General features: G+C 38.4%; 1 protein-coding gene across 2 annotated transcripts in view; it reads left to right on the forward strand.

The window, feature by feature from the left end:
- The first annotated feature begins 679 nt into the window (after positions 1–679).
- Positions 680–27,950, forward strand: part of SKAP2 (src kinase associated phosphoprotein 2) — a 120,303-nt gene continuing 93,032 nt past the window's right edge. For both annotated transcript variants that reach the window (XM_039549259.1, XM_039549260.1), the window contains exons 1-4: positions 680–845; positions 11,281–11,386; positions 13,652–13,677; positions 23,995–24,099. In XM_039549259.1, coding sequence (XP_039405193.1) covers positions 797–845; positions 11,281–11,386; positions 13,652–13,677; positions 23,995–24,099 — 286 coding nt within the window. In that variant the 5' untranslated portion in view covers positions 680–796. The remainder of the gene's footprint in view (positions 846–11,280; positions 11,387–13,651; positions 13,678–23,994; positions 24,100–27,950) is intronic.

Raw genomic sequence — 27,950 nt, forward strand, 5'->3', positions numbered from 1 at the left:
CATGGCTTGATTTTGCCAGCTGCAGCCATTGGGACACTGGCAGAGATATGAGCTTGGGCTGTAGTCTGCCATCCTGAACACAGACACTGGTAATGACAGAAAGCCGAAAGGGATAAGGTCACCACCGCGCTGTGAAAGAAGGCTGGAAACACGTCTGGAAGGAATTAAGTCATCAAAGTACCACCCTCCACATCCACGGACCCAGCCCTGCTCGCTCCCGTGGGACGAGGGGGGCACGCCAGCCCCTGACTTGGTGGGCGGGACAATCACTGGGCCAATAATGAGAGAGAGGCCTCCGGGTATTCTTATCCAACAGCCAACTTTTTCTGGCCTTCGGGGCGGAGACGCGCAGAGGGACTCAGCGCTGAGCGCCATGTTTGGTTCTGGCGCGAGGGCGGGCCCGCGCGGTGCCCTCACGCAGGATGGCCGCTGGCAGCGGTCACGTGGGAGGGGGGAGCGAGGGGATGAAGCGCATGCGCAGCGCCGGGGCGCGGGGGGAGGGAGCCGGGACGGGAGGGCGGCGGGAAGCCCCGCCTCGGTAGCATGAGGCTCCGCCCGGTGCCGCGAAACCCCGCCCCGTGCCGCGAAACCCCGCCCCCGCGGCTCGAAGCACCGCCTTTGTGGCGGGAAACCGCGCCCCGGTGATGATAGGCCCCGCCCCCCGCGGCTCGCGGCCGTGCCGCTGCCACCGGGGGGCGTGGCCTCAGCTTCCCCCCGGCCGGGGCCGGGGCCGGACTGGTCCGAGCCGTCGAGCCCCGCCCGCCGGGTGTCCCCGGGCGCCCCCGCCGCCCGCACCATGTCCGACGCTCCCGGCGTCCCCGAGGACGTCTGCAGCCTCTTGGCAGGTGAGGGTAGGAGGGAGGGCTTCCTTCGCTGGGGGCGGGCGGAGGGGAGGTCGAGGGGGGCGGGCCAGTGGGGGTGTGACGGGCCGGGGGAGCCGGGGTGTGCGGGGGCAGCAGCCCCTGGAGCCGCGGCCCCGGCGGAGCGCTCCGCGGCGGGCGCTGAGCGATCGCTTCCACTGCATGGATTCTGGGGTTCTGTTCTTCCCATCCCCCCAGTTCCTCCTCCCCGGCTACTTCCTCCCCCCGTGGCCGTCCGTGGGGAGCCGCAGCGCTCCGGCTCGCTTCCCTGCAGGGAGGAAGGAGCGGGCCGGCCCCCCCCTCCCGGCTGGGCGGCCGCAGCCCCTGTCCGCGCCCGGGAGCGGACACCTCCTCCCTGCCGGGCGCGGACGGGGGCTGCGGGCGCCCAGCCGGGGTGAGGTGTTCGGGGGCTCCCCCGGACACGCGTGCGGGGTGTGTGACCGCGGGGTGACCGCCGAGCCATCCGGGGGAAGTCTCTTCCCTCGGGGTGTGCCGGCAGGGCCGGCTGCCCGCATCAGCTGAAAAAAAGTAATGAACTTCCCCGCTGAACAGCTGAGGAGCGGACGAAAGGGTTACTGAATTGCTGGCGTATTGTCATATCAGTCACACACCTCCGGCCGTGACTGTCCACACTCTCAGGATGCGTTGGAGCGTAGGCATGGGATGATTTCTCACCGTGAAAGGTTATAGTGTTAGAACAGAATTTCGAATACGGGTGGTTATCTTTTACCTTCAAGAACTCGTATTTAAATTTTTTTGTTGTTTTTGTTAATTAAAATAAATTGTATACTTAAAGGTTGGCTTTTCTGGTATCGTTATCGAAAAGTTTGCTATCCTGAAGCCATTTCAATGTCAGTGGGACTCTCTTTCTTTTGAGAACTTCTGTTTCTGCCACAGGAACTTGTGTAGCTCAGACTTTGCCATTCAAATTACCCATGCTTTTTGAAATCTTCCTTCTGAGGCCAAGCACTCAATTACATGGCTGGGCACCTACTAGAGTTTAGTGCAGCTCATCACCTCCACAGACTATTCTTTTTTTTAACACTTTGACTGTAAGAGCTAATGCTTGAAATATATTGCTCTCACCACATCTCATCTTCTGCCAACTGCCTTAAGTGTTTTCTAACTGCAGTTTCTAACTGTTACTAGCATATCATACTATCTGTAGTTAAAATTTGTGTGGCCAAAAAGGCCACCAGAAAAAAAAAAAAAGGAAGGCTTCTCATGATTTCATATGGTGGAATGGATTCTTATTCATTTAGAAAAAATAAATATTACCTTCAGAGAGCCTTTCCAAATCTTGGTATTTTCTGTGGCGATACTGAATTCTGGAACTCATGGTCAGATGAGGAGCCTGTATGTTTGTTTTGGTGCTAGTTTCACTGAGTGAAGCTCATCTTGAAACTCTTCAATGTTTTAAGGGCTTTAAGAATTTTTTTTTGAGGGGAAAGATGTGATGCAGATGGAATCATTTGAGACTGTGATTTCTTTCTCAGTCATGGTACCTCATTTACACAACTTGTCCTTCCTTCTCCCCATCTTTATCCAGTCTGCCATGGAAGAGAGACACAAAAGTTTGTATTTTGAAGTGAAACTGAGAACACCTACTTTTTCTCAAGAGGGTTATGTATATGTACTTTTAGAGGGTTATGTATATGTATATATGATCAGCAGCCTAAGTTATATACAGGTATCTAATCTTTGTACAGTGTGTACAGCTTCAGCGTTTCTGGAAAAAAACAAGATGGTTTCTTTTGTGCTGTCTATAGAACTGAAGTTAAGAAGACAATGGAATGATTTACCAATGATCTTTAAACATTTGTTTTGTTATTACTAGTAGTAACTAATAGTTTGCAGCTTTTAGTTGTTACTTTCAGTATGGTTATACAATGTTAAATAACTTGCTTATTTTTGAAAAATAAAATACGGCATTACTTTTTACAGTTTGTGTTAAGCCCTGTTTTTAAAGGTTATCAGTCAAGTGCATGAAAGTTAGAAATGAGAGTAATCCAGGCTGTATGAGCAATTCTTCCACTGGTATGTGTAGGATCTGACAATCTTTTATGTAGGCTTCTGCTTTTTTTTTTTCTCAAACTATTCCTGTAGTGAAGATGTATGGTAATAGAGGAGGGAAGGGAGCTCTGTAATATCTTTACTATTCATTAAGAAACTGTTACACAATACAAAGACCACAGTGAGTACATAGTTATTAATTTCTGCATGCTCTTCTTGGAGGGTGCTTCTTAATGTGTTATTTTAATGGCTCACAGTTATTGATCCCGTACCTCTTTGAGATGAGGGAGTATTATTTTCCCATTGGTAAAATTAGTGTAATAAGATGTGATTGGGGTCGCAAAAAATAATCAATGGTGGAACAGAATTAGAATTCAAATTCACCTGCCTCCATGCTGTGCTGGTTTCTCCAGAAAATAATATGAGTTGGATGTCTATATTCAGTGGCCATTACAAGTGCCAGGTACTTCAAAACAGGTTCAGTTGAGAATGTGCAGCTAATGGCTAGCGACAAGCACCGTATTTTAGCCTGATGTTACATAGCAGAGAGGCCCTCACAGGTGCAAAATCTCATAAATACTGTGCTCTTCTGCTCCTCCTCCTTTTCTTGGCCTTTTTGCCTATGATTTCCAACTTCTTCAACAAGTGGAGGAACAATCGTGGATTTTCTTATCCCTGCTTACCCTTGATTGATGGTTGGAGTATGTCCACCCACTATGCTGAATAAGTAGGAGTCCTACTGGAAAACATGCTAAGTGCTCCTGTAGTTAAACATGGTGATAATGGGAATAAACACACCAGGGGATGAATTAAAGTTGCACAGGAAACTTTCTGACTTGTGAGTGCTTTACATTGAACCTAAACAATATTATATCTTTAACACAAAGACAAATTCTGTCACACATGCTGGCAGGGTCATTATAGTTGCATATCAGTGGCGCTGAAATGTTCCAGGCAGAAGCACAGCTTGAGCTCAGGGCTAACTGCATTAGCTGGAAACAGGAGGAAGCTGTTTCTGTAAAGCTGAAGGGGAAAGGTCAGTGTGGCAATAGGCTCATTGCAGAGGATTATTGGGATTGCACAATTCCATCCTGTCTTCTCTGACTTGTTCAAGTGGTGGGAGGGAGACACTGGAGACAGAAACAGGGTCCTCTGGTCATGAGTTGACCTCCTGGTAGGAGGAGCAAGTAACTTTGTTGCTCCCTTATCTCCTTGTTTGCACCTCATAGGTGTGTGGTAGTGTATGTAACTTCTTAATTCCCCGCCCATGTCCCTGCACTTCCAAATGATGCTTGAGACCGTGGAATTTAGTGAAGAAAGCCCAGCTCTGCTTTTTCTTCTTTTGCAAAGGCATCCTCTGTTGTGTTTATGTGATATTTTTGTGGGCGTTTGGCAAAGTGGAATGTTACTATTTTTTTGTCCCCTCGAATTATTGCTGGTTACAAGTTTGTTGAAAGCCTGCTCATTTCTATTTTTCCTATCTAAGTTTTGGCTTCTTCATAGCCGAGAAGGAGTTTGGAGGCTGCTTCTTCCCCAAAGGCATATTATTTCTTCCGTAATGTAAGCCAGACTGGTTGCTTCAGTCATCTTGATTGGAAAAAAAATTCTTGAGTTTTTTTCAGTAATAAAGATTTAGTTGGAGGTAAGACTTCTTTATTTTTTCACGGTTTTTGATGGTGTCATGATCATTAGATATAAATAGATCATGATATCTTTTCCCCTGTTCATGACACCTGTGACTATAGTATGGGTGCTATTGCTTTGTCTTTTGTTCAATTTTCCTTTCACACTTGGCAGTATTTCTTGTTTGAATCTTCTGTATTCATATTTTAAAAGTTACAAATACTTTTGCTGTGAAAATAGGATAAAATTTTCTCTAGTTTATATGGAACCTTATATCCCATCCTAATACCATTTTCCTTGTTCTGTTAAACAAAACCCCAAAACTAAATAAAACCCAATGTTATTGCCATAGAGGTCATTTCTACCCAGGTATTATTCAGTTTGTTTAAATGCTTAGTTATATTGTCCAAATCACCTTTCTCTGTGTGACTCCTCTTATTTTTTTCTTCAAATAATATTGTTTACCTACTTGTTTAGTTGCATCTTGGAAACAGCTTGCAGAAAAGGGCAAGGCAAGAAAACTACAAGACACTGGATCCAGTGCATGAGTTGCTTACTTTTTATTTTTGGACTATGCTGGTTATATTTACCCCTGATCCCCAAAATACGAACTGTCCATCTTCATCTTCCATGTCAGCTGTTCCTGGACTTGCTCCTTACATGCCTGTCGTAGAAAAAGCCTTCTAGGTACAGTGTAGCTCTTCTTTATTGGTTGGTTCAAATTTAAAAGCATGCTGGTTTTTAAAACTTTACTCTTTTTTTAAAGAATCATTTCCATGTTTCCAAGGCTTTTACAAATGCCACTTCTTGGTGAAGAATCCATCTGTACAAGATAAACCAGGGTGATTATTGTAGACATCTTTTAAGTAGACGTGTATTTACAGCTTTGGTAGTATGTATATATTTCAATAGTAATGGAATAAGATTAGAAACAGTGAGGTGAAAAAAATGCACAGAGGGATTCCTGGTAAGAAATAACCTCCAGTGATTTGAAACATAGTTCAATTGTCTCTGCCATAAATTTGGGAATAAGTGTCATATATGGGTGATAAAAATGGCATAGGCTATTTTTTATATACTCATTATTCACTTAGTTTGTCTTTTTCAATTAACATGGAGTCTATCTTTTTCATCTGACTGGGTTTACGTTTCTTTCATAATCATATGTCAACAAACCACAATAGACACAGCATAATGTGGCATACAGTGTAAATCTTTAGGTTAATCCTTAACATTTTTTATTATCATTCATTTGGAATCACTTTGTAACTTGATTATGATTTGTACTGGTGTGGTTTTTTTTTCATTATATGCTTAATATGTTACAGCTTCGTCTTTTCTCACCTCTTTAATGTAGAGAGAGGATACACAACTACTCAACCAATGAGATTAGAGATAGATATGTAGCTATATATATATAGTCCTTGATTATAATTTCTTTTTTAATGTTTTAAAAGAGATGCCTTATCTATTTACTTCATTTGAGGAGTCTTAGCAGTTTGTGTATACTTCTGCTTTTAAAATCACTAATAAAACTGTTGAGTGTCAACATTTTTCATGATACTTACTTTGTATATGTCAACACAGCAACTTAACCTTGCTTCTGGGGATTTAAGGTACAGCAGTTTTTAAAGGCAGTCCTTTCCAGGGCTTTGCACTAAAAGGAATGCTTACCTTCTTGTTAGGCTGGATAAATGTAGTATTTTTAGACATCTTGAAGTTCAGTCACTTTTATTTTACATCATGTGTTCTGTTTCTGATTAAGTGTATATATATTTAAAAGGCAATTTAGCAAACTCTGGAGAGAGACTTTAAAATATAGTTGTGAAGGCAGGGGGAGAGCAAAAGCAAAATCCTCCAGTATTTCTTTATTTAAGAGAACAGGCAGTGACAAATATTGCTTGAGAGTTTGTCTTCAGACTTGTTCCCTATTAATGAATCACATGAAAACTTTGAAATCAACTTAATTAATTGCTTTCTAATGCCAGCCCGTGTAAAGCTGAAAGATACATGGCAGTCTGTTTAATATTCATCACCTTTGGACAGTGTGTGTGTAATAAATGTGCCTAGCTTGCAGCCATCTCCCAAAATTCTCTGGCCTGCTGTCCCAAATCTTCTGGCTGGCAGCCGCCTGCTGGCTCTCTGAGTCCTTGAGGTGGAGGAGAGAGATGGGAAAAGGCTGGTGGCTGGAGCAGTTGTTCTGCTGCCCTGCCGCTGCCTTCTTGTGCGAGTGGTAGCACATCTGCCCGGCTGTCCCATGCAAGTGTCCCTCGTCATACGATGGGTGCGTGCCCAGCCTCCCAACGCGCCTGCATTCTCCGTGGGCCATGGAGGCAGAGCTGTTCGCGGGCCCCGCCGTGGGTGTGGAAACACTCCTACCTTATTGCCACTTCCTGATTATTCTCTTGTCATTTGAATGGTGTCAACTCATCAGTTGATGTGTCCATGATGGAGTGATTAACTTCTTGATAATGTGATTGGATAACATTTTGGTTGTCTGCTGGAGGAGGGGAGAAAGAATGACCCAGCACATAGTCTTTTGAGTGGCTCTGTGGGAATCTGCTTGGCCCGCCCTGACACAAAATAGAGGTAGTGCTGTCCTAAGTATGTTTGTTTATTAAGTGTGACTTATATTTACAGTATTAAACCCTGTAAACAACAAATGTGCTATGATTTGTCATGCTTAAGCACTCTTTAACACAGCACTTGCTTTGGGCTAGAAATTTACAATGTTCTTGAAAAATTCCATCTGTGTGGTTTCAGCCTTCATTAAAGAAAATAACTCCAAAGATTTTAAAACAATGAAAATCTTGCAGTGTTGTCTGTTTATAATCATTGAAGTAAAGAGAACCATAAACTGTTTTAACAATGAAATGCAAAATAAATCTTAACTTTCCTCATTGTGAAAGGACTGTAGATGAAAATGAAATAAAAATGGCTTTTAGCTTTTGACTGTTCTGTGAACTGGCACTTAAGTTTTGAGCTGTATGAGCTGGTTGAAGTGGACAGAGCTAGACTGTGGTGTGACTTCCCTTTTCCGTCAGTTTGTAACCTGTATTGGCAGAGCAATTTGTGAGTGAATTGTATCAATTGGACCTTTCAGTTTGGTGGCTTTTGTTCATGCCTGCAGGCAAACAATTTCTCTGGGGTATGGTGCAAACAAATTTAGCATCATGGGCTTTAAGAAACTGAGCAACAAGTATGGGTAATTAAGCTATCAAGCAGTCTAACATACAAGCTTAAGAAAAGAGGTGTTAAATAGGTTTCCACGGTGTATTTTTCTTAGTTTTGTTTTTGTTTATTTGGTTTAGATTTTTTCTCCCCTTTTTTTTCCTTTTTTTAAAAATTTTATTTTTTTTCTATTTTCGTGTTTTTAGTGGGAACAGCTAAGTGTCTGCAATGTGTGATACTAAACAGCTGCTCAGTTTGTTAGGAACAATTTATGGAAATATGTAATTTTTTTTTTTTTTTTTTTTTTTTTTGCTGTGGGGTAACGGATTAGTTAAAGTGCTTTTAGACCAGAAATCTCTTCAAAGATGTTTTCTTTTTGGAGTTTCTCTTTTATTCCTTTTTCAATTCCTTGATGGATCGGCTGCTGCTGAAGCATGAAACAGGTCTACACTCAAGTGCTTGTGACTAGTAGTTTCGTTTTCTGAGTAGCATTAAACTAGTACAGGAGAGAACAAGTTGTGGATCATCCTGGAGAGGGGAGAGCAAGTAAGTGACTAGAACAGTGGTGAGAAATGGGTAAATTTTGCTGCTTCTCTTTGAAGTTTACTGTATGAAACTTGGATCTGTTGTACTGAAGTCCCAAGTTCTGTTCTAATTCCTAGGTAAATCACTTCGTGGAAGGTCAGAGAAATTACCGGAACATTTTCTTATGTTAAGGCAGTCAGTATTCCTCCACAGTGTGGAAGTACAGGTAGTGATGAGACGATCATAACTTGGATGACTTGCTGACTTCTTGTCCAGAGAAGCTTAGGCTGTTACTCATCTTGTGCATCTGGTGCATCCTGGATGGATTTACAGCAGCAGATTAGAAAAAGATATATAACATACTGTGTAATTGTGAGTAGATAAGAAAAATCTATGATAAAAATGTAATTTTCAAGTAAACTGCTTCTTTAGCATCATGCGTATATCAGGTCTGTCTTCATATGTTGGGGTTGTGATGAATCAAGCTATATGGTGTCTCTGGACATATGGAAGTAATAGTGTTCCATGTTGAGAACAGTGCACCCTGATTGTGGATACGCCTAAGCTTGGAGAACTTGTTTCACATATTTGTGTGAGAGGGAAGCCATCCCAGGGAAGTCTTCTGTAACTACTGCTGTTTAGAAATGACAAACTTGTATATGCTCTTTCTGCCTCTCTCCTCCAACTCTACTTATACTGAGAGTAAATGCAGCATCTACTCTGCCCTGTCCTTCCATGGTTGAAAATTCTCTATTATTTCTGCTTTTGAAGTCCAAGGTTTTCTGGAAAAGAACAAAATCTGTCAGCAATATAGTTAGTCCTCAAATTTTTGTATCTACAGTGTATTTTAAGCCTTGTTTATAATAACCAGCTTGGTTTCCAGTCCCCACATACTCCTTGATTGTGTTATTTCAACATTTGTTTTTGAATAAAGCTTTGATAGTCAGTCAAAATCTGGGATGGCAGAATTCTCACCTGGGCTGAGCTTTTCCAAGAAGTAAGGAAACCCACTGACTTTAAATGAAGACTCCTGAAGCCAAGATTTGTGATTAATTAGTGTCCAAAGGTTATTGTGCAAGTATTGCTCCTGATTTACAAACATGACTAATTCCTCTAAATTTTTGCATATTGGTGCCTAGGTAGAACTTTGAAGCTGCTATCTAATTTTTAAAATAAATATGTAAAAGTATGGAGAAATAAATATTTTATCAGGCTGTCCCTTTCCAAGTGAAAGCTTATTTTGTACTGGAAAATCCTGTTAGGTTTTATTGAGAGAAAAGCTGTTGATGATTTTGATTTTTGCTCTGAATAGTAAAAGTATCAGTTTTTTTAATCTTAGTTTTGTAGTTGGTCAATATCATTGAATTTTGTGGGTTCTCGTCTGCCAGCTTGATTGGCAATTCCAAACATTGGAATTTACGAAGATGCGTAGTTTTTCTAAGGGTTTGGACAAAATCTTTGTAGGCATACTTGGCGTACAGTAAAGGGGCTGTTGGGGGCATGTCTGGAGGATTCATTAATACATGTTAAGTGCCTTTCCTTCTGTCCTTTCAAAGAAGGAATGCCATAGAACTGAGTGGTCTCCTCCATTCAGGATTGCTTTGGAAAATGTAATGGGGAAGATTCTCTGTCTTATGGGGAGGGGGATCAATATAATTCTTCAGAAATCTAAAATACTGTAAAAAATGAATGTTTTTGCCACACTCTGTGAGGATAATAATCTAAACATCTAAAAAATAATCTAGTAAATTATTTGTAAAGAACAACATCTTTGTAATAGCTATGCTAATGTTCTCAAAGAGTAACTTTTGACTTGTTTTCTTGCAGCCTGTAATACAAATTGTGATATGTTTCTGTTTTATAAAGAAAAAAGCAGACAATTAAGTTTTTCATTTAGGAAATCTGCAGTAAATATTCATGTAAACTTTTGCATGCAGACAGTTGAGTACTTAATTGGCTGTTATTTATGTTTCTGTATTAAAATGGAATGTCTCATCTGATTGGAAAAGTTAGAGGATTAAAATAGTACTAACCATATGCATTTGCATCTATACAGAGTGAGCCAAGGTATATATACACGTGTGTGTCTGTGTATGGAGGTGGGCAGGCACTGTGAGAAGGTGTTTTGTTACCTACAAATGCTTTCTCATATTCAATGAGCAATTGTTACCCATACAGGTGAGACATTTATGTTAACAAGCAGGATTTTTTGGTTGTATTTCTACTTTTCTGCTTTTGGGATAATTGTATACTGATTGGTAACTATGAGAAACTTTTAGAGTTGCTTTTTACCATTGTTTAGTTAACCAAGAAAACATGCTGCTGGGGGAGTTACACTCCCACAAATGCTCAGACATTACATTCTTTTTATCCTATGGAATGGATATTTGCTATATTAAAATAACTGGTACCTTTTATGGAATGCTTTGTTTCTACATGATTGTATAAAAGTATTATAAGGATTAAAACTTACAGTGCAGGCTGGAGCCTTAGTTTGTGGTTCTACAAGTGCAGGTGTGCTTAATTTCAACTACACTGTTGAGCTTGACTCCTTTGATATGGTTATTGTGCCTGCCTAATTGTTTTCAGGATTGCTTTAGATATGAATCTTTAGTCAGTCAGTGATTTCAGAGGCAATGTGAGAACACTTGAGAATACTGTAACCACTAAGTGAGCTGTATTAGTATCTGGGTAAGTGTTACTGCTGAAATAATAAATTACACAACCATCTTTGGAACTTGAACTTCTGAAATAACGTGGCAGTAATATATGCATAAAGGCTATTTCCATGTTTTAGCTTTGTCTTTTACTTTAGGTGATGGAAAGTAATTGTTATAGGACTGCAATTTATTAGGACTTGCGTAGCATAATTAAGTGTGCAAGAATCAAATGTCACCATAGGATTTGCTGTGCTAAGCATGAGTAGATAGAGAACAAATGTATCCCATTTAGAATCTAAAATGTCTGTTAACTATGCTGTGAGTAGGGCTGAAAATGATTTTCTTGTTTTTTTCACTGTAGTATCAGGATAAACTCATTACAGCAATATTTTTTTTTTGAGGTGTGTTCATTTTTCTTCTTTATTTAGATGTTGAAACATTTGTTTCCCAAACACTAAAAGGAGAAAATCTATCCAAGAAAGCAAAAGAAAGAAGGGAAGTTCTTCTTAAGAAGATAAAGGATGTTAAGGCAAGGTAAGTGAACTTCATGGCTTTAATGTGTTACAAAGTCACTTACTGATAACTTAAAGTTTTTTGCAATCTTTTAATAAACATTAAGCATATTAACAATTAAAAAAATCTGCCTAGGTCCTGATTTTTAAAAAAATGGGTTCAAGTCTTTCATTCTCAAAACTGCTACAATTTAGTAAGAAATGGGATCAGAATGATTTGTCCCATTTGAATTGCTTAATATTCTGAAACCTGATTGCAAGCTAGTTGGGTAGAGCTTGCCTTCACCTCTCATTTGGTGAGATTCATTAAAATATGAGAAATATAATGTATTGAGGATATGAATGAGCTCCCTATCACCATACTCAGCTGGTGTAAGACAGCATAATTCAATACTGACTTTGCTTTATTACCTATTCTGTTGTTTAGCTCTGTAATAGAAAACTGAAACATAACTGAAGCTATTTATAGATCATAAGTTTGTTTAAGCAACGTGCTATGACAGGCAAAACAGAGGGCTGTGAGTGTTTTTGTTTTAATATCAAGGATGATTTGAGAGAGTTCTATGGTGTGTTAATTTCAGTCAGCAATTCAGCTAAAGAGATTTAGCTATAGTTTCATTTGCACTACAAAATTTTCTTTGAAAAAGCTCTTTACTTAGAACTCTTATCAACTAGGATATAGCCGAGTACTTGCTGTTCTTTTCAAATTGTTGTTTTCAAAGTGTTTTTCTAGTGGTCGCTCCTGTGTGGTATCTCCTAAGCATTCCATTCATGGCATGCTTCTGCCCCTGTGGCACTTGTTTACAATTTCAAGGACAGCACAATCATCTGGCGAGGGCGTCACTAACTGGAGGGAGACACGAGATGTGACCCAAAGTCTTATAATTTGAAGGTTCTTTTCATTCGGGCTGTAAATGCTTAGGGAACTAGCTCTCCCCCATCCTCTCTTTTAAGAAAGCAGGATTTTATTTTTTTGTTGTTCCTGTGCTTTCCGTTCTGGGTTATTGAGTCAACTGTGACTGTATGGATGACTTGCAGATACAGTGCTACTGGCTTTTTTCTTGACTGAATGATGCTTTTTTGGCTGATGGAATATCAAAGGGAGGGAACCTGTGGTTATGAGCATATCGACACTGAATCTTTTGCTATTCACTTGGGTGACCCCATGGTTTCACATCTTATTTTAATTTCTAATTCCTTCCTCATTTCCTGTAATATTATTCACTGTTAACAGTGTTTTGTTTTTCATGCAGGCTACAAAATACATGCACATTGTAGTCATCTTTGATTTTAACATCCCACATGTTGGGCTGTATGTATTACTACCACTTGCTACACTGGATTTCTTAGATCTGGCCTTTTATCTGTTTGCATTTCTCAGTTTCTTATCTCTAGACCATTCCCTTCTTTTCTGCTTGTTTCTTGACAGCATCTCCTTACTGACTACCCTGATACCCTTACTACTGTTCATTGTTCATAAGGATGATTTTGGCAGCTGCATTTTATTTGCCAGTTAGTTCATAGTCCATGAATGCTTCTTGAATACCATTCTACATAACTATGTCCTGATTATTTGTCTGTATCATCAAATTCCATCCTGGAATTATTTTTGTTTCTGAAATACAAAGATTTAGCTCTGAAGAAAAGGTATATAGGTATATAAAAGTATGTGTTCCCTCTGGGATGATAAATTTTTTTTTGTTTTTCTAGGTATTACATAAGATGAGATCTCCTTATCTGAAAAGGAGTTTTTATTTAGGCATGAGTTAACTTCTATATTTTTGGTTAATTATTAATACATTTTCATTTGGATTTCTGCAAATTTACTGCAGCTATACCCACTATTTTTGATTTTTTTTTTTTCCTTTCCCTATTGAACTACTGGTTTATTTTAAAATATGCTTAATGGTTTTACTTGTGCACAAAACTTCCTGAAATATGTTAACATTTAGAAGGTTTACTAAAATTAAAGATGCTTTTGTGCGTGTTTATGCCTTAAGATACCTGAGTAGATATATGTTACTAGAAAAGGCTGCTCAGTCTGGATTTGGTTTTGTTCAAGTCTTCCTTGAAGTGTCTGGGGATTCTCTCAGCTGCAAGGGCAAAAGGAAAACTGAGTAAATCCTTTAAGCCAAAGATAAAGACTTCAGAATTTTCAAGGAAAACTTGCAGCAGTGTTTCAACCACAAAACTCGTTGAAAACTGGTTGTTGTTCTGTGCCATGTCCTCGTGCCGCGGGGTTGCAAGTGTGCGTTGCTTTATGATGTTTCTTCTTCTTTTTCTACAGTTATCCTCAAGAATTCCCGGAGAAAGGTGAGTCTCGTGCCCGTCTCCCGCGCCGTTCCCGCCGCGGTTTTCCCACTGCCGCGGCCGCCCGAGGCCGAGGGGGTTGGCGCCCCCTGCTGCGGCACGCGGGAACAGCGGCGCCAGGGCCCGGGGCGCGCGCATCCACCGGGGCCCGCTGCCGTCAGGGAGCGCATCACAGAGCGCTCGCTGGTGGAAGGATTAGTCTGGAAATGTAGTTCAGGGTTTAATATATAACGGAGCTTGTTATGGAGCGTGTTTATTGTAAATTTAGTATAAATGGAGCTTTATTAGCAAGAGTGCAGCCTTGTGAAAGACCATGCGATGTAGGTTTGGTTTTTTTTTTCAGAGGAAGTGTATGCAAAGTAGCCTGCTTAGGAGATAAAATTTTAACAGGGATTCCTTATTTCAGCCTTTTTTCTTAACGTTGCAAAAGTCTTCAATTCCATAGTGATGTTTCTTTAACCTTTTAATAGGATCATCTCGTGGCAATATGATATTGGCTTTCGATCCACACTGAATGAATGTTTTCATAGTGCAGCGGGAGCTCAGACCTTTAGCTGGAGAGGAGATGATTTAGTGTGCGAGTAATGAAAACTGAAGTGTGGGTTATCTATTGTCTTCCAGTGGAGTTTAAACAAAGCTGCAGAGTTCAGTTTAGAGAAGACTGAAGGGTTGCTACAGTGTTCTGTTCTGTAACTAAACCTGGAAGGGCTCTTATTTCCATGATGCTAATTCTTGAGGTCATGACCTATAGCCTGTGGATGCTGGTATGAGGGTCACAGTGCGAGGTCAAAAAAGCCTATGCAAAGCTTCACTTTTTGCAGTGGTTGAAGAACTGTCTGTTTCTGGACAAGGAAGTTCAAATGTGTAGGCTACAGCATGCCTCTTGAGAAAGTGAAAATATGTAAGTCATATTAGGCAAGTAATGTTATAACAAGGCTCAACAAGTTCATACATTTCTTCTGCCTGTTTAAATCAAGTTGTGCAGCCATAACAGTTCAACTGAAAGGGACAGTGCAACTTGAAACTTCCCAAAGATTCAAGATTGCCAAGATTTTGTAAACTCCAACTATGTGATTGTTTAAAAATAGTATTATAATAATTTGCTGGTTTTTTATATTGTACCTCAGCACTGTTACAGAAGATAAAATGTAGTTGTCCTCTTCTCCTCACTGTCCAACAGAACTGAGTGTGGGAAAGTAAATGTTATTTTATTAAAGGAAATTACTAGCATGATATTAGGTGATATCATGATATTGTTTCATTGCAAATGTATCTGACTTTGGGAGAGCATGTTTTTTAAGATTTAATAACTTCCTGAAGCTCTGACTCTGTAGTAAGCATGAGAGTTGCCCACAAAAAGCGAGTTTGCATTTACTGCTTTGTGTAATTTGAAGGTCAAGAAAATTCTAGTCTATTTACTTTCTTCATTGGTAATTTGATTCAGAATTTCTTTTCCAATTCAACAAATTGTTAACAAAAATGAGATTTCATTATCTCTAGCAAAATGGATGATTTGATTTATATAGTCTGTAATTGTTACTGCATAACTTGCTCTGATTTCTGTGAAAATTATATTCAGTCTTCTTTTTATTAGAGTACATTTGATTCTTAAGAAGGATATATTGCCTTTTTAAAAATTCTCTTGATATATCTCTGGTTCAGGTCGTAGAACTATGTATAAATGCTGAGGCTTGCGAACACTGACACCTTAGTTTTCAGTATTTTTCAATAAAATGAAAGTTATACCATTGTTTTCTGCAAACAAGGATACATTTCTCCAAATTACTGTGCATTTGCTGCATGCAGGAATATTAAAAAATTGTGAGAAATTGGAGCCTGCACTTACTTGCAATATATTTGAGGGAATGGGATTCAGTGGTATGAGTTGTTGGTATAATTTCCAGAGTTCAAGAAGTGTGTGCTAAACTTTATTTGGTTGTGTCATTCTTACTTTAGGACTGTACAAATTAGGCTTGACTTTTGCAGGTGTAGAACAAAAGACTCACATAGAGATAAGCAGTCAGATTCTTGGCCAGCTCCTAGTGTAACAAAGCAGCGGCAGCAGCTGAGGGAGTCAACTTTTTTGCCCATTTTCATACCTCTGTGCACACCTAGACATTTGAAAAATGGAAAATTTGGAAAGTATTGAAAACTCAGAAGGCAGGGATGGTCAGTTCCACGCCCTCCAGAGAAAGAAGTAGTAGCTCAACATATAAGGTGAATATCTTTTAGGAAAAAAAAGGAGGGGTGAGAGCAGAAATGTGGAAACTACGCTGAAACAAGCTAGGAAGAATAAAAACTACTGTGCACATTTAAACTCCATATTTACTGTTCTTGGTTCTGTGGTAGCAGTTACTTCATTTTTAAAATGTAAATAAAATAATCTCTGTTGTAGCTGAAAGGGAAGGTGAAGAATGGTTCATGCTGTCATGGTATGTTATCGTGGTATAGTAGTTATACTACATCAGCTGTTTTCAAGAATCTTGTAAGTTGTGACCTGTCATACTTCAGAGGCCTCCAGAAGTATTTTTGGAGGCTGGAAGAAGTGGACTGACACTTTCAAAATTCGTATGTTCCTGTAGGACATAATGATACTTGACTCTGATCTCTCAAACAGTGGTTCTTTCAGCCTGTGAGTTGTTCCACAAGTATGTGTTGTGGGCATACTTTCATCCACTCTCTTCCATCACTGAATGTTCTTGAAGTTCCACTGACTTTGCACGTAGTGACTAGCTGGTTTGATTAAGCTATTTGTAAACTCTTGTTTCATGGACTTTGGCCAATAGCATACAGAATCCTACCTTCCATAAGGATAAAACAAGGATGTTTGAAAGAATAATAATAAAAAATAATTAAAGAGCATGCATACAAATAGAACCAGGCTCCTTAAAACTGTAATCACCCATGTGCATCTCTCTCAGAAAGTGCATAAATACTTCTTTGCAACCAGATTGATGAATTTGAGGAATTTCTTGAGTCCTCCTAGAAAGAAGCCTTCTGATGTTGTCTGCCAGGTCAGTAAATATGCTGACAAAAGCATCTTTTGTATCTATATAGGTTGAAAAAAAAATGAAGATTTTTAGGAGAAGTGGGTATACATGCAAGTGAAAGGCACAAAATTAATTGTATGGGAAAATATTTAATTCTCGTGTGAGACGTGTTACCTGATTTAACACTAACTTTTACAGTTAAGTGTGTTGTTGATTTATGGGTAAAGAAAGTCCATGTTGTTCTTATGACCAAAAATGTACAGTTATATTTATAGCCAATCCACTGATCTTTCAGCCAATTTTATTTTTTAAGTTATTAGACATTTATTGTATCTATTTTATTCTTAAATTGAAGAACTGTGTAGAAATATCTTTCTCTTAGACACTGCTGCCTTTTTTTCTTTTAATTTGAAATATTTGACTCTTGATCTAAGCAGTTTAAGCAAAACTGCAAAGCTGTAGTCACACTCAGCAACGTGTTCTAGATCTTAGAATTGGGAAGAAACTTGAAAATGAAGGTAATTTGCATAAAAAATGGATTCATTTTTTGTAAGACTAATATCCAACTAAGGGTATAAAAGTCTGAACTTTGTCAAAGATTCTGACTTAATACAGTTTTTGGCATTTCTCTGTTTTGAGATTAATTGAATCAATACTGTGACTGCCAAAATGTTTAGTTAAAAGAACCTTGTTTTCAATTTATGCTAAAAATAGTGCTAAAGTTGGCAGAAGCACTCTAAGCTCTAGAAACTGTATTTGTGTTTGAAGTTCACGTGCCATCTGTTCTATGCATTTATTTTAGTAAAATATGTATTTTTAATCACTTTTTGCAAAATATTTTGGCTCAATGTTGAAAGTGAGACACCAAAAGTACTAGCCAAATTGAGTCATACTATGGGAATTTGCAGAACCAGTTCCCCATAAAGCATTCAGTGCACCTCATATCTGATCTACAGCACTAAATTATGCAGAAAAGTATGACATGACATTTTCTAACTAGCATTTTTCACTCTGATAAAAATTGGTCCATTTTTGTTTTTTTTTTTACTGTAGCATAATAGAGGGTAAATCTATGTCTCTAGAGCATTGGTGTTATTCACTGTGTAATTATTGGGAGCACCTGTAGGAAACCTTTAGATGACTCAGATACTTCTGGCTCTTGGCATAGCAGAGTGTGTCTGGAGCTTGAGACTTCTGCTTCCTGGAAACAGTCAAGCTGTTAGAGTAGCACTATATGCAAAGGGTTTGTATTTTACATTTTTTTCTTTTCTGTTTTTGAAAAGAGGTGATATTTCCTTTTTATTTTTTTTCCCCTCTGTACACTCTTTTTCAGGAAATGGCAGCAAGTTGGAGTCTCTTTGGACTTGAGAAAGGGAGTCAGTATCTTGTGGTCACCAGAGCCACATGTGCATGCGAGTTCTGTATTTTAACACACTTGAACTTTTTAGTCAAGAGCATAAATACATCGTTAGTATTTGACCGTAAATGGGAAAGATATGGCTTAGTTGTTACCCAGTTCTTTGAGGATCATCATGACATATTCCTGGAGAGACCATCAAATGCATTAAAAGTGTGCTAGATATCACTCTATCCCAGAAGTCTGGGAGGTTTCACTGTGGGCAAGTCACTGTGTTGTCCCTTTCATGTACATGCAGCTGTTATCTGTGAAGTGTCCATGCCAAGCGAAATTTCAAGTAACACGAGATAGACCCACCAGTGCAGCACAAAATGGTCTTGTCGTGATATGCATCATAAGAATGAGAGGCAACTCAAAGTAAAAGTTGCAGTTGCTTTGCTTGCTTGAAATGTGTTTGCTTGCAAACTTAATAATTGTTTCAGTATTGTTTAAGAAGTAGCTGCAAAAGAGTTTCTACTTGACCTTTACGAAACAAGCCATTAAAAATCATCATGTTAATAGGGGACCCTAGAAGGCCCTTCAGGAATGAGAGTGTAGGAGCAGACTGCATGTCAAAGCATGCATTGAAAAATTGGTTGTCGGAAGAATCCAGTCTTGCAGGGTGACTGGTGGATTGGGTCAATAGCATCTTAAAAATATAAGATGCCCCTTTCAAGGGGCTAAAGTATACCCCTGCCAGCTTGAAAGCAGCTTTGCCTACTTTTTCTTATGAAAAACGTGTAGTGAGAATCTTGCTTGATCTGCTTGATAGCTTTATCCAGTCCTGTTTTGGTGGGTTCTTACTGGGGCAGAGATTGGACAGAAGGAACTGATTTCAACGTGCTCTGACTTGGGACCTTCTGAAATGGCAAGAAGCAGGGTGGTGTGACCTACATGTCTTTTTATTTTCGTGAGTTGTTTTATTTCTCTTATACTTGAGCAGTTTTAATGCATCATTCTGTCTAGACATTTTTAGAAATAAATTGAAAGTGTTTAGTTGTATGAGGATGTGAGCTAGCAAGTCTCTTTCAGAGGCATTGGCTGAAACATCTTGCTTGCTCTTTTTTTAGAGTAAGTGATGTAAGCAGTATCTTTAATGCTTAGGAATTCATTTTTATAATCTCACTGTTTCAGAAGAAAATGAATTCTTGGGAGAAAAAGAAGTCTGGATTTTTTTTAAGCTGGATTCTTATAATGTAATATGGTCCTATTCATTATACTGGGCTTGTGCCAACTAAATTTGATGGAAGTCTTCAGAACAGGGGGTAGGAACTGAAGTACAGTCCTTGTTACAATGACGAGATTTTGTTTTATGCTCCATTCCTAATGTGGTAAACTTACCCTTTGGAATGCATTATTTCCTGAATCAATAAATAAGCTGTAATGGAAAAGGTAGCATTTAATAAGGAATGACGTGTTTTGTTTTGTTTTTTTTTTTTAACAGACATCATAAAATATTGATTCTGCTATCAAACCTGTAAGAGATTAGTTTAAGTTGCAGAAACTGGAGAATAGGGTCAGTTCATGTACATATTTTTGTTATTGTGACTGTTAAATATCTACCTTTAATTAAGCTATTTTTTTCCCCAACTTCCAGATAGATCATATGTTATTCTGGGGAAACGAGAAACTATATTAATGGGCATCAACTCCATAATTATACTTGTGGCTGCATAACAGGGACACATTCATGTCATTTCTTTAGGCAATAACTTTTGCAAAGAATTATTTTTAAACTGGTCATTAATTTTATGACCATAGAAATGAGATGCAAAATTTATGCTGTTGTCATTGGCATGGGTTCAAGGCACTACTGACATTATGTGTGATTGTAATGGAATGGCTGCCAACTAATGAGTCTATAGACATTTTGTTTGAGCATGCTTTGCTTTTAGATGTTTGATTAGGCAGCAATGCTTTCAATTATGCCTGCAAATTGTATTGGATACATTTACCTGATGCCCATTGTTGCTTTCTAGTTTGGTTTTCTATTACATAAGTGCAAGTTGAATGCTTTTCTTTAATTTATTGATGCTTTTTGAGTGTATTTTTAGATACTTGGCACCTGAAGAGAATAGTGATTTGTGCTGCTCAACACTGACTCCTCTGACTGTTCAAGGAGTGACACGTGGAGCTTCAAATGCAATTCTGTCTGCTCTTTGCTCCGTAGGTGGAGTATAAACTTCAATGAAACACATGGATGGAGGAGCATGTAAAGTGGAGAAAGGGCAGAGATTACCCTGAGTGGGAATGTAGGAGACAGCATAGGATCAACAGGAAGCCTCTCTGTGAACTGTTAGGAGCAATGTCTTTATACATTAATAACATACATAAGGTATCTTTTAACGCTGACAGAACGAGGAGGCAAAAACCCCAAGGTTGATACCAGGAAGCAGTCCTTCTTTTGTGCCAGTACATAAATGTGTGGAATGTTGCTTGTTAAAGCTCCAGAGCACAATGAGTCAGCTTTCCTATTGAAATGCCTACAGTTCTTCTGTACAAATTAGATGATTTAAGAATTGTATTTTTCAGTGTATAATATAAATTTATGAAAACTATTATTTATTTGCTACTATTTTTATTTACTCTGAAATAAAAATTGGAGGATTTTTTTGTTGAATCTAGTCCTGCATGAGTGCAGGTTGCTTGTACCTCTATCCAGAGTCTGCCACCTATTCTCCACATTTTTCATGTAAAGTGTGGCTACCTAAATGTAGTATTGTATGACACAGGATTTATATATTTGTTCTGATTGTCTTTCTCAATGAGGGCTTTTTTTTTCATGGAAGTCTTCAAGCCTTATTTAGGATTTAATATCTAGAGAATGCTTTGATAACTGTAAAGCACTGAGTACAATTTCTTTCTTCTTAACACTCTCAACACTTTTCTTTTTTTGGCTGTTTTGTTTTAAGAGCATTTTGAATTTGGATATTGTAGACATAAACCAAAAACTTGTTTTATTATAAATCTACATTCAGTGTTGCCATGGTTTTTGTTGTTTCAAATACCGTATATAATTGTGTCATGGTTTTCATGCCAGATGGCAACTAAGGCCCACATAGTCCCTCGCTCATTTGCCCCTGCTGGGATAGAAGAGATAATCGGAAAGGCAAAAGTGAGAAAACTCATGGGTTGATAAGAAGTTGATATAATAGGTAAAGCAAAAACTGCACACACAAGCAAAACATAAGGAATTCATTCATCACTTGCCATGGGTAGGCAGGTGTTCAGCCTTTTCCAGGAGAGCAGGACTCCATCACAAGTAACAGTGTCTTGGAAAGACAAACATCATCACTCTAAACGTCCCCCACTTCCTTCTTTTTCCCGCAGCTTTATATGCTGAGCGTGGCATCATGTGGTATGGACTATCCTCTTGGTCAGTTGGGGTCAGCTGTCCCAGCTGTGTCCCCTCCCAGCTTCTTGTGCACCCCCAGCCCACTCACTGGTGTGGTGGTGTGAGAAGAAGAAAAGGTCTTGACTCTGTAAGCACTGCTCAGCAGTAACTGAAACGTGCCTGTTTTATCAACACGTTTTTAGCACAAATCCAAAACGTAGCCTGATACCAGCTACTGTGAAAAAAATTAACTCTATCCAAGCCAAAACCAGGACAATCTGGGACAGGTATATGGTATGCCCTAAATACGTATGTATTAAAAAGTTCCTTGTTCCTAGGTCATCTGGCTTTTTTATGAAAGTAAAGCACAAATGTTTACTGAATTTGAAATCCTAAGTGTGATTGGAAAATGGTAGTATGGTGACTTAGTGGAAGAGCAAGATAACAGTGCAGCTATGCAAACTTAAATAAGAGATTATGTATTGCTGAGTGGGGCAACATCCTCTGGAGATGTTCTTTCTACATATGTACTCACCTGCTTGTCATCCACAAGTGTTACTCATTCAAATATACTAAAGTTTGCCATTCAGCCCATGAATTGTATGTGCTGGAGTGTGGTGTTTGTGCAATTGTTTTCTGCTAGAAATACAGCCCAATATTTTAAATTATTGCTTGCACTTTCATGAAGGTTAAATGATAACATGTTTATGCATAGCTGATAAGAGGACATTTTTGATTGACAACCAGGGCTTACATCTACACATATATTCTATGCATTCTAGTACTAGTAAAAGTTGAGGACAGGGAAAGAATGGAACAACTTTTGCCATTGTATAGGTTGTGAATATCATGTTTGCTCTTTTTATACGGAGGGTATCATCTAATAGAGATATATATATATAGGCAAAGAGAGACAGGCAACTGGTCTCTGGCCTGTAAGTGTGAAAGATGATCATGCTGGTTATAAATATGGCATTAATAGTTTCTGTTCATGTGCTATCTGCTCTGTGTTCTTCTATTTGGAGGAAGAGGTGAATTCTTGAGAGAAATAATTTACTTTTGATTGGTTTGACAGGTGTGATGAAGTGCAAATATTTTGATCAGATTAACACGATGACTGGCATGCTACTGGAAGATGGCTGTGTCAAAAATAGGTTGGAGTCAGGTTCAGATTCAGAGCAGTTGTTAAATGGCATGGGAGCTTGGAAGGAAGCTTTCCCAAGAAAAGCATACTAAATTAATGAAGGGAAAGCCTAGCTGGTATTTGACAACCCTTGAATATAAAAGAACTGCAGCGAAGCAAATATCAGGCTTTGTTGTTTTAACTGCATGGAAAGCTTGCTGTTCTTTATAAACAGCCACGGTGCTTTCTTGACATAGTCTCTGAATTTTCTGTGTATTTCCATTGTTAAATGGGAGGGGGTAAAACTCAGTCATGGCTAGGCAATCCTACTGATAAAATCAATTCCTGTGTCTGTGGAGAAGAATATTTTCACTATGCATGGGTTTATTTTGGATTCTTAGAAATTAGTCTTCCCATCCAGTGCTCCAAAAGGGAACACATGAATAGAGAAGGATATTTGGAGGTCCCTGGAAAGCTTTTTGTGTGTGTATATACCAAAAGGCAGTGCTTGAACAATTTAATGTTACATGGTTTTCAAGAAGTTTGAGGACCATTTGATCTAATGGAGCATCAACTTTATGATTCTGGTCTGGTGATTTTTGCCATATTTAGTTTTTTCTCCTTCACCAAGACTTTATTCGGGTTTTTTTTAGGAGCAATGTAGTTTGTTATTTTTCCCCCTCTTCTTTGCCTAGGTGTGTTAAACATATCTGAGAAAATAGACTGAGTTTCGGGAAGAAGTTAAATTTTGCCTAATTAGGTGAAAGCCTTGGCTAATATTGATTTCACTATATCTTTCCCAGACCTTCATGCTTATGCATGACACTGATCAGAGTGCATTAGATTAGCTGATAATGTAGGTTTTGTATCTGTTTTAGCGGGGCTCTCAGTTGGGCAAGAAATTCATTAACAGAATCCTGCGTTAAGCCACAGGTTATACCAGGTGCTGCCAGATGGCAATTCCACTTCTAGTTTCATGGGAGGAATACACACACAATTTTCAAAGCAGTGCCTAATTACAGTGAAGAAAAGTGAAAGTGGGCAGAGGTCAACAAACTCCTGCCAACAGTAGTTTGGCATTTCCTGGGAGAGAAGTTGCTGCAGCTCCATCCCTCACTAGGACAGGCAGAACTTCGGAGCCTGGTGCTCTCCTTTTTTCCTTCTGCCAGTGTTTTCTCTTTTCCCCCCTCTTTGCTGTGGTGTTTCTTTCCCCCCTTGTGAGAAGCTGCCAGCTGTGCAGTGCTGGGAGCAGGTTCATTATATGACAGCGTTTAGGGAAACCGCTCCAGCAGCACTTACGCATCGGGTCAGAAGGTAGCCCTAGAATGGCATTGCTCACAGCAGTGCTGGAGCCTGCAAGTGCCCATGAGAAATAGGATTTTTTCAGCTCCAGATAGGAATTAATATCCTCCTTATTTTTATTCTGTGTGTTTGTGTGATAAACTATTTAACTAGCAATGTATATTGACTTTTACAGAGCTGGAAGATGAGGAAGAGTCTGAGAATTCTCTTTCTTCGCCTCCTGATAGCGTCTCAATAGCATCTGACCGATTTGATAAAGAGGATGAAGCGCCTTCAGATGGTATGTGACACTGTTTACCTTAGAATGTACTAGATTTGCCGGTTTGCTATGAACTGATGTAATCTGATCCTCGTGATGCGAACGTTAGTGTTGGAAAACAGATAAACAGATAAGCAGCACAGCTGGACACTTTTTTTACCTTTGCAAGAACCTTTAAAGGAACTGAAGAGCTCTCTCTAGTGGTCCTAGAGCATAGTGAAGCTGTCTCGAATTTACACGGTGTTTCTAAACTCATGTTTTTTGATAACAAAGCATCTTCTGTAGATGCATATGTTTTTAAAGATAGATCAGTGGCTAAACCAGTGTGAATATTTGTAGTAACAAATTGTTTGTTAATTCAACATTATCAGATTCTTGCTTAATTTTATTGTGCTACTTAGTGGCTTGCTGTATTATTTATCTAATAAATAATGAAACAGTTTATGTGATTGATATTTTTCTGCAAACTCCATGCAGAATAGCTTCATAAAATATTAAATTAATTATTCCTACAGTGTTTCCTTCCATTAAGACAGGCTTTTGTACAATGTTTTTGTTATATAAATTTTAAGTTTGGGTTTGCATTTAAAAAAAGTCTACACTTCATAGCTGTTTTCCATGTTTTATTTTGTATTCATTAAGCTTAATGCTAAATGCAACTGTTCTGAAGACATGAACAATTGAATATTTCAACAGTTAACAAGCTTGCTTTAGCATAGTGTCCATATTTTTGAGATTAGTCTATTGTATACATAATATAAACACCTTCTATGGATAATATATGGCAGTAAATTAAGTATATGTACAAATAAATTAACGATGTATATTAATTTGTGGCACTAGAAGTTAGATAGACTTACTAGTGAATGATGTTTTCTGACATGATATGATGATCAAACTGTGCAGCTCCATCTCGAAATACAATTGCTGAATGAAAATATGCTTCCTGCAATGTAGCACTCCACATTTTATATTATCCAGATTATTCCCTTTGGAAACATAAATTGCTTTTATGAGGTATAAAATTATGTCTATTGCAGAACAGGGATAAGTCAAGTACATGCATAAGTGATAAACCTTCTAACCACTGATTCAGAATAATGCATTTTTTTTAATGTCCAGAACTCTGTAAAATGTATAACAATAATAATCACACTTTTTTTTTATGTTGAGCTTATTGCATGTTGGCAGTGTGACCTTCTATTAAAAAAAGTAAAACCAGGCCTTTTTGCTCTCTGGTTGAAATGTAATTATCAGTCAGATTGAGTATGGCTTTTAGAAAACCCAAGCTAATTTTCAAAACTACAGATGAATGCAACTTTCCATGTATTTATTTTTGCTTACAAACATAATCTTATCATTATTTCTAATTGTAACTTAATAACATGGTACTGATTGCATAAAGGGTATGTGACAAAATTATATGACTGTTTAATAGGAGATATGATTATGGAATTGTTTCAAAACAGTTAATCAAGAGAAAAGTGATAACATTCATAACCTAAATAATGAATGGCTGAAGAATGCTGATGCAAGACTGTGTGAAATACCATATGAGTTTGTACAGATGGGTGATGAATTTTTAGCCATTTTGGAAGTTACGAGAGTAGGTATACTAGCTGCTCAACAATCTCTTGACTAATTCGTACCAGTTTAGGTAGAAATATAGAGGATGTGATTCTTTTATATTTGAGGTATTTTTACCTTGCTGGTCTTTCTGTATTTTGTGATAAATCCTCTTTAATTACCTAGTGGGAGTGTAGCACGAGGAAAATTTGAGAGAAAGTGGTAAACTCTGATCTGTAAATACATAATTTATTGGAGGAAACAGTGTTCTTCTTTTTCTCTTTGAATGTCCAATGTGTCATTCTAAGACCATTTTGATTTTAACATATATAATTCATCATTCCAGTCTAGCCACCTAGCCTGTGTATGAAAATGTATGTTGGGAAAATCTTATAAGAGGTGGATTGATCCCCAGAGGTGCCATTTGTTTCAGTTCTAATAGGCATAAATGGGTTTGTTGAAGCTTAATACTGTATTTTAGTTTTTTAGCAGTCTGTTAATGTTCAATATTTAAATCCTTCTCAAGAAACTGGGTCTGTAAGGTAGATGTTTGATCTTATATAATTACCAGTTCAGTTCAGCAGGGCTCTGTACAGATCTAAAACCTGATTTGTGTAGGATCAAGGCTCTCAGCATCAACAGAGGGCCCTATCTGTAGGCAACCAAATTGAAGTGATTTTTATTTATGTTTAAGTCCATTCCTATTATTATGTAAAACTGTCTACATATATTTTCTGCTAAAAAACCCCAAGGCATTTCTCTTTATATACTTGAGTTAGGCTGCAAGGTTTGTATGACTTCTGAAAGTGTCACAATTTAACTTTGCGGCATTACTGTCAAAACATAATTTGTGAAGGCACACGCTTGGTACCAGATAAAGAATTAGTGTATTATGTGTACGTTACAGTCATTGTAAAATCCTGGAGTTTTTGTGTGACCTTTGTCTAATGGTGTATTAATTACAAGAGAGATAATCCATTTAACAATAAGTATGGGATAACTAAATTAGCACAGGTCACCTAAAGGCCTTTTGTCAAATCTGATTGTTATGTTGTCCTTTTGACTTTTACCTTATGGTAGGCACTAACAAAGTATCTAAACTTTGATGGATTATAAACTCTAAACATGATATGTATTTTTCATAATGCTAATGTAATTTTCTAGGTACTGAAAAGGTCAAACCCCCACCTCTCTGTGTGCATTCTAAGTCTGTCTTTCTTTTTAATATTTCTTTTTCTCTGTTCCTCTGGTTCAAAAGTTCACTCAGTTCCCAAATGGCCACCTAATTTTCCAGTTATTCCCTCAAGCCATATGTGTTTTGGTTTCTTTATGGTTTATTAGGTACTGTAGGAAAGTAGCATAAGTTATATCATCTAATGAAATTCAAGCACACTTCAGTGATGCTTTGACTTGATTGCTGGCAGCAATTAAATCACAACGAAAGAGAATGATGCATGGGCTTACATGTCCAGACACCCTACAGAAATTGGAAGAGGGATAAAACACAACAAAACCCCCAAATAAAATAACAAACTGAAAAACAAGACAGACCAAACAAAACAGCACAGCCAGGCACTCTGGTCTTAACTTGATTTTTTTTTTTTTTTATTGGCTAACAGCCTGATTGATAGCAAAATCATAACTTGCTGTATGCTAACAGGCAGAGTTCACTTGTAGGTTATTGTGAGCTGATAAAGGGTTAGATGGAGTTTTGATTTTCGCATTGGTCCTTGGTGCACCAGATTAATGGAATTTCAATGAGAGACTGGAGTAGTCACAGCTTTGTCAGAAAAACAGATGGAGATTCTATAGCCATGTCTGCTCATTAATACCAGTTGCCTGAAAGGTGTACTACTTCTCTGTACAAAAGACTCAACATAATTGATTTTTGAGCGAGGTATTTTTTCACTTATTGATGACTAGGTTTCTTGCAACTTAAATGACAGGTTTTTGTATAGTACATTGTATAACAATGTTATGTTTTGTAATTTCTTACTCCCCTTCCATCTGTGTATTGAAGAATGTATGTAGTGGGAAATACATATGTCTTGATTGGTTAAAAACCAAACCAAAGCATACCAAAATACTTTAAAATTGAAATACCAAGGTTTTCTTTGAAGTTGGAAACAAAATTACTTTTGGTTGAGAACTAAATGGGAAAAAAGTTAATATTTTCCATTTAATTTTCAAGTTTTCTAGGATGGTATTAAGTACTGGTTCAATGGCAGGCTTAAGCTTTCCTGTTTAATTACACTGTAATCTTCTTTTATGATACATAGGGATTTTTTTAAACTTTTTTTTTTGTT

Source organism: Corvus cornix, chromosome 2, assembly GCF_000738735.6.
Source record: "Corvus cornix cornix isolate S_Up_H32 chromosome 2, ASM73873v5, whole genome shotgun sequence".
NCBI lineage: Eukaryota > Metazoa > Chordata > Aves > Passeriformes > Corvidae > Corvus > Corvus cornix.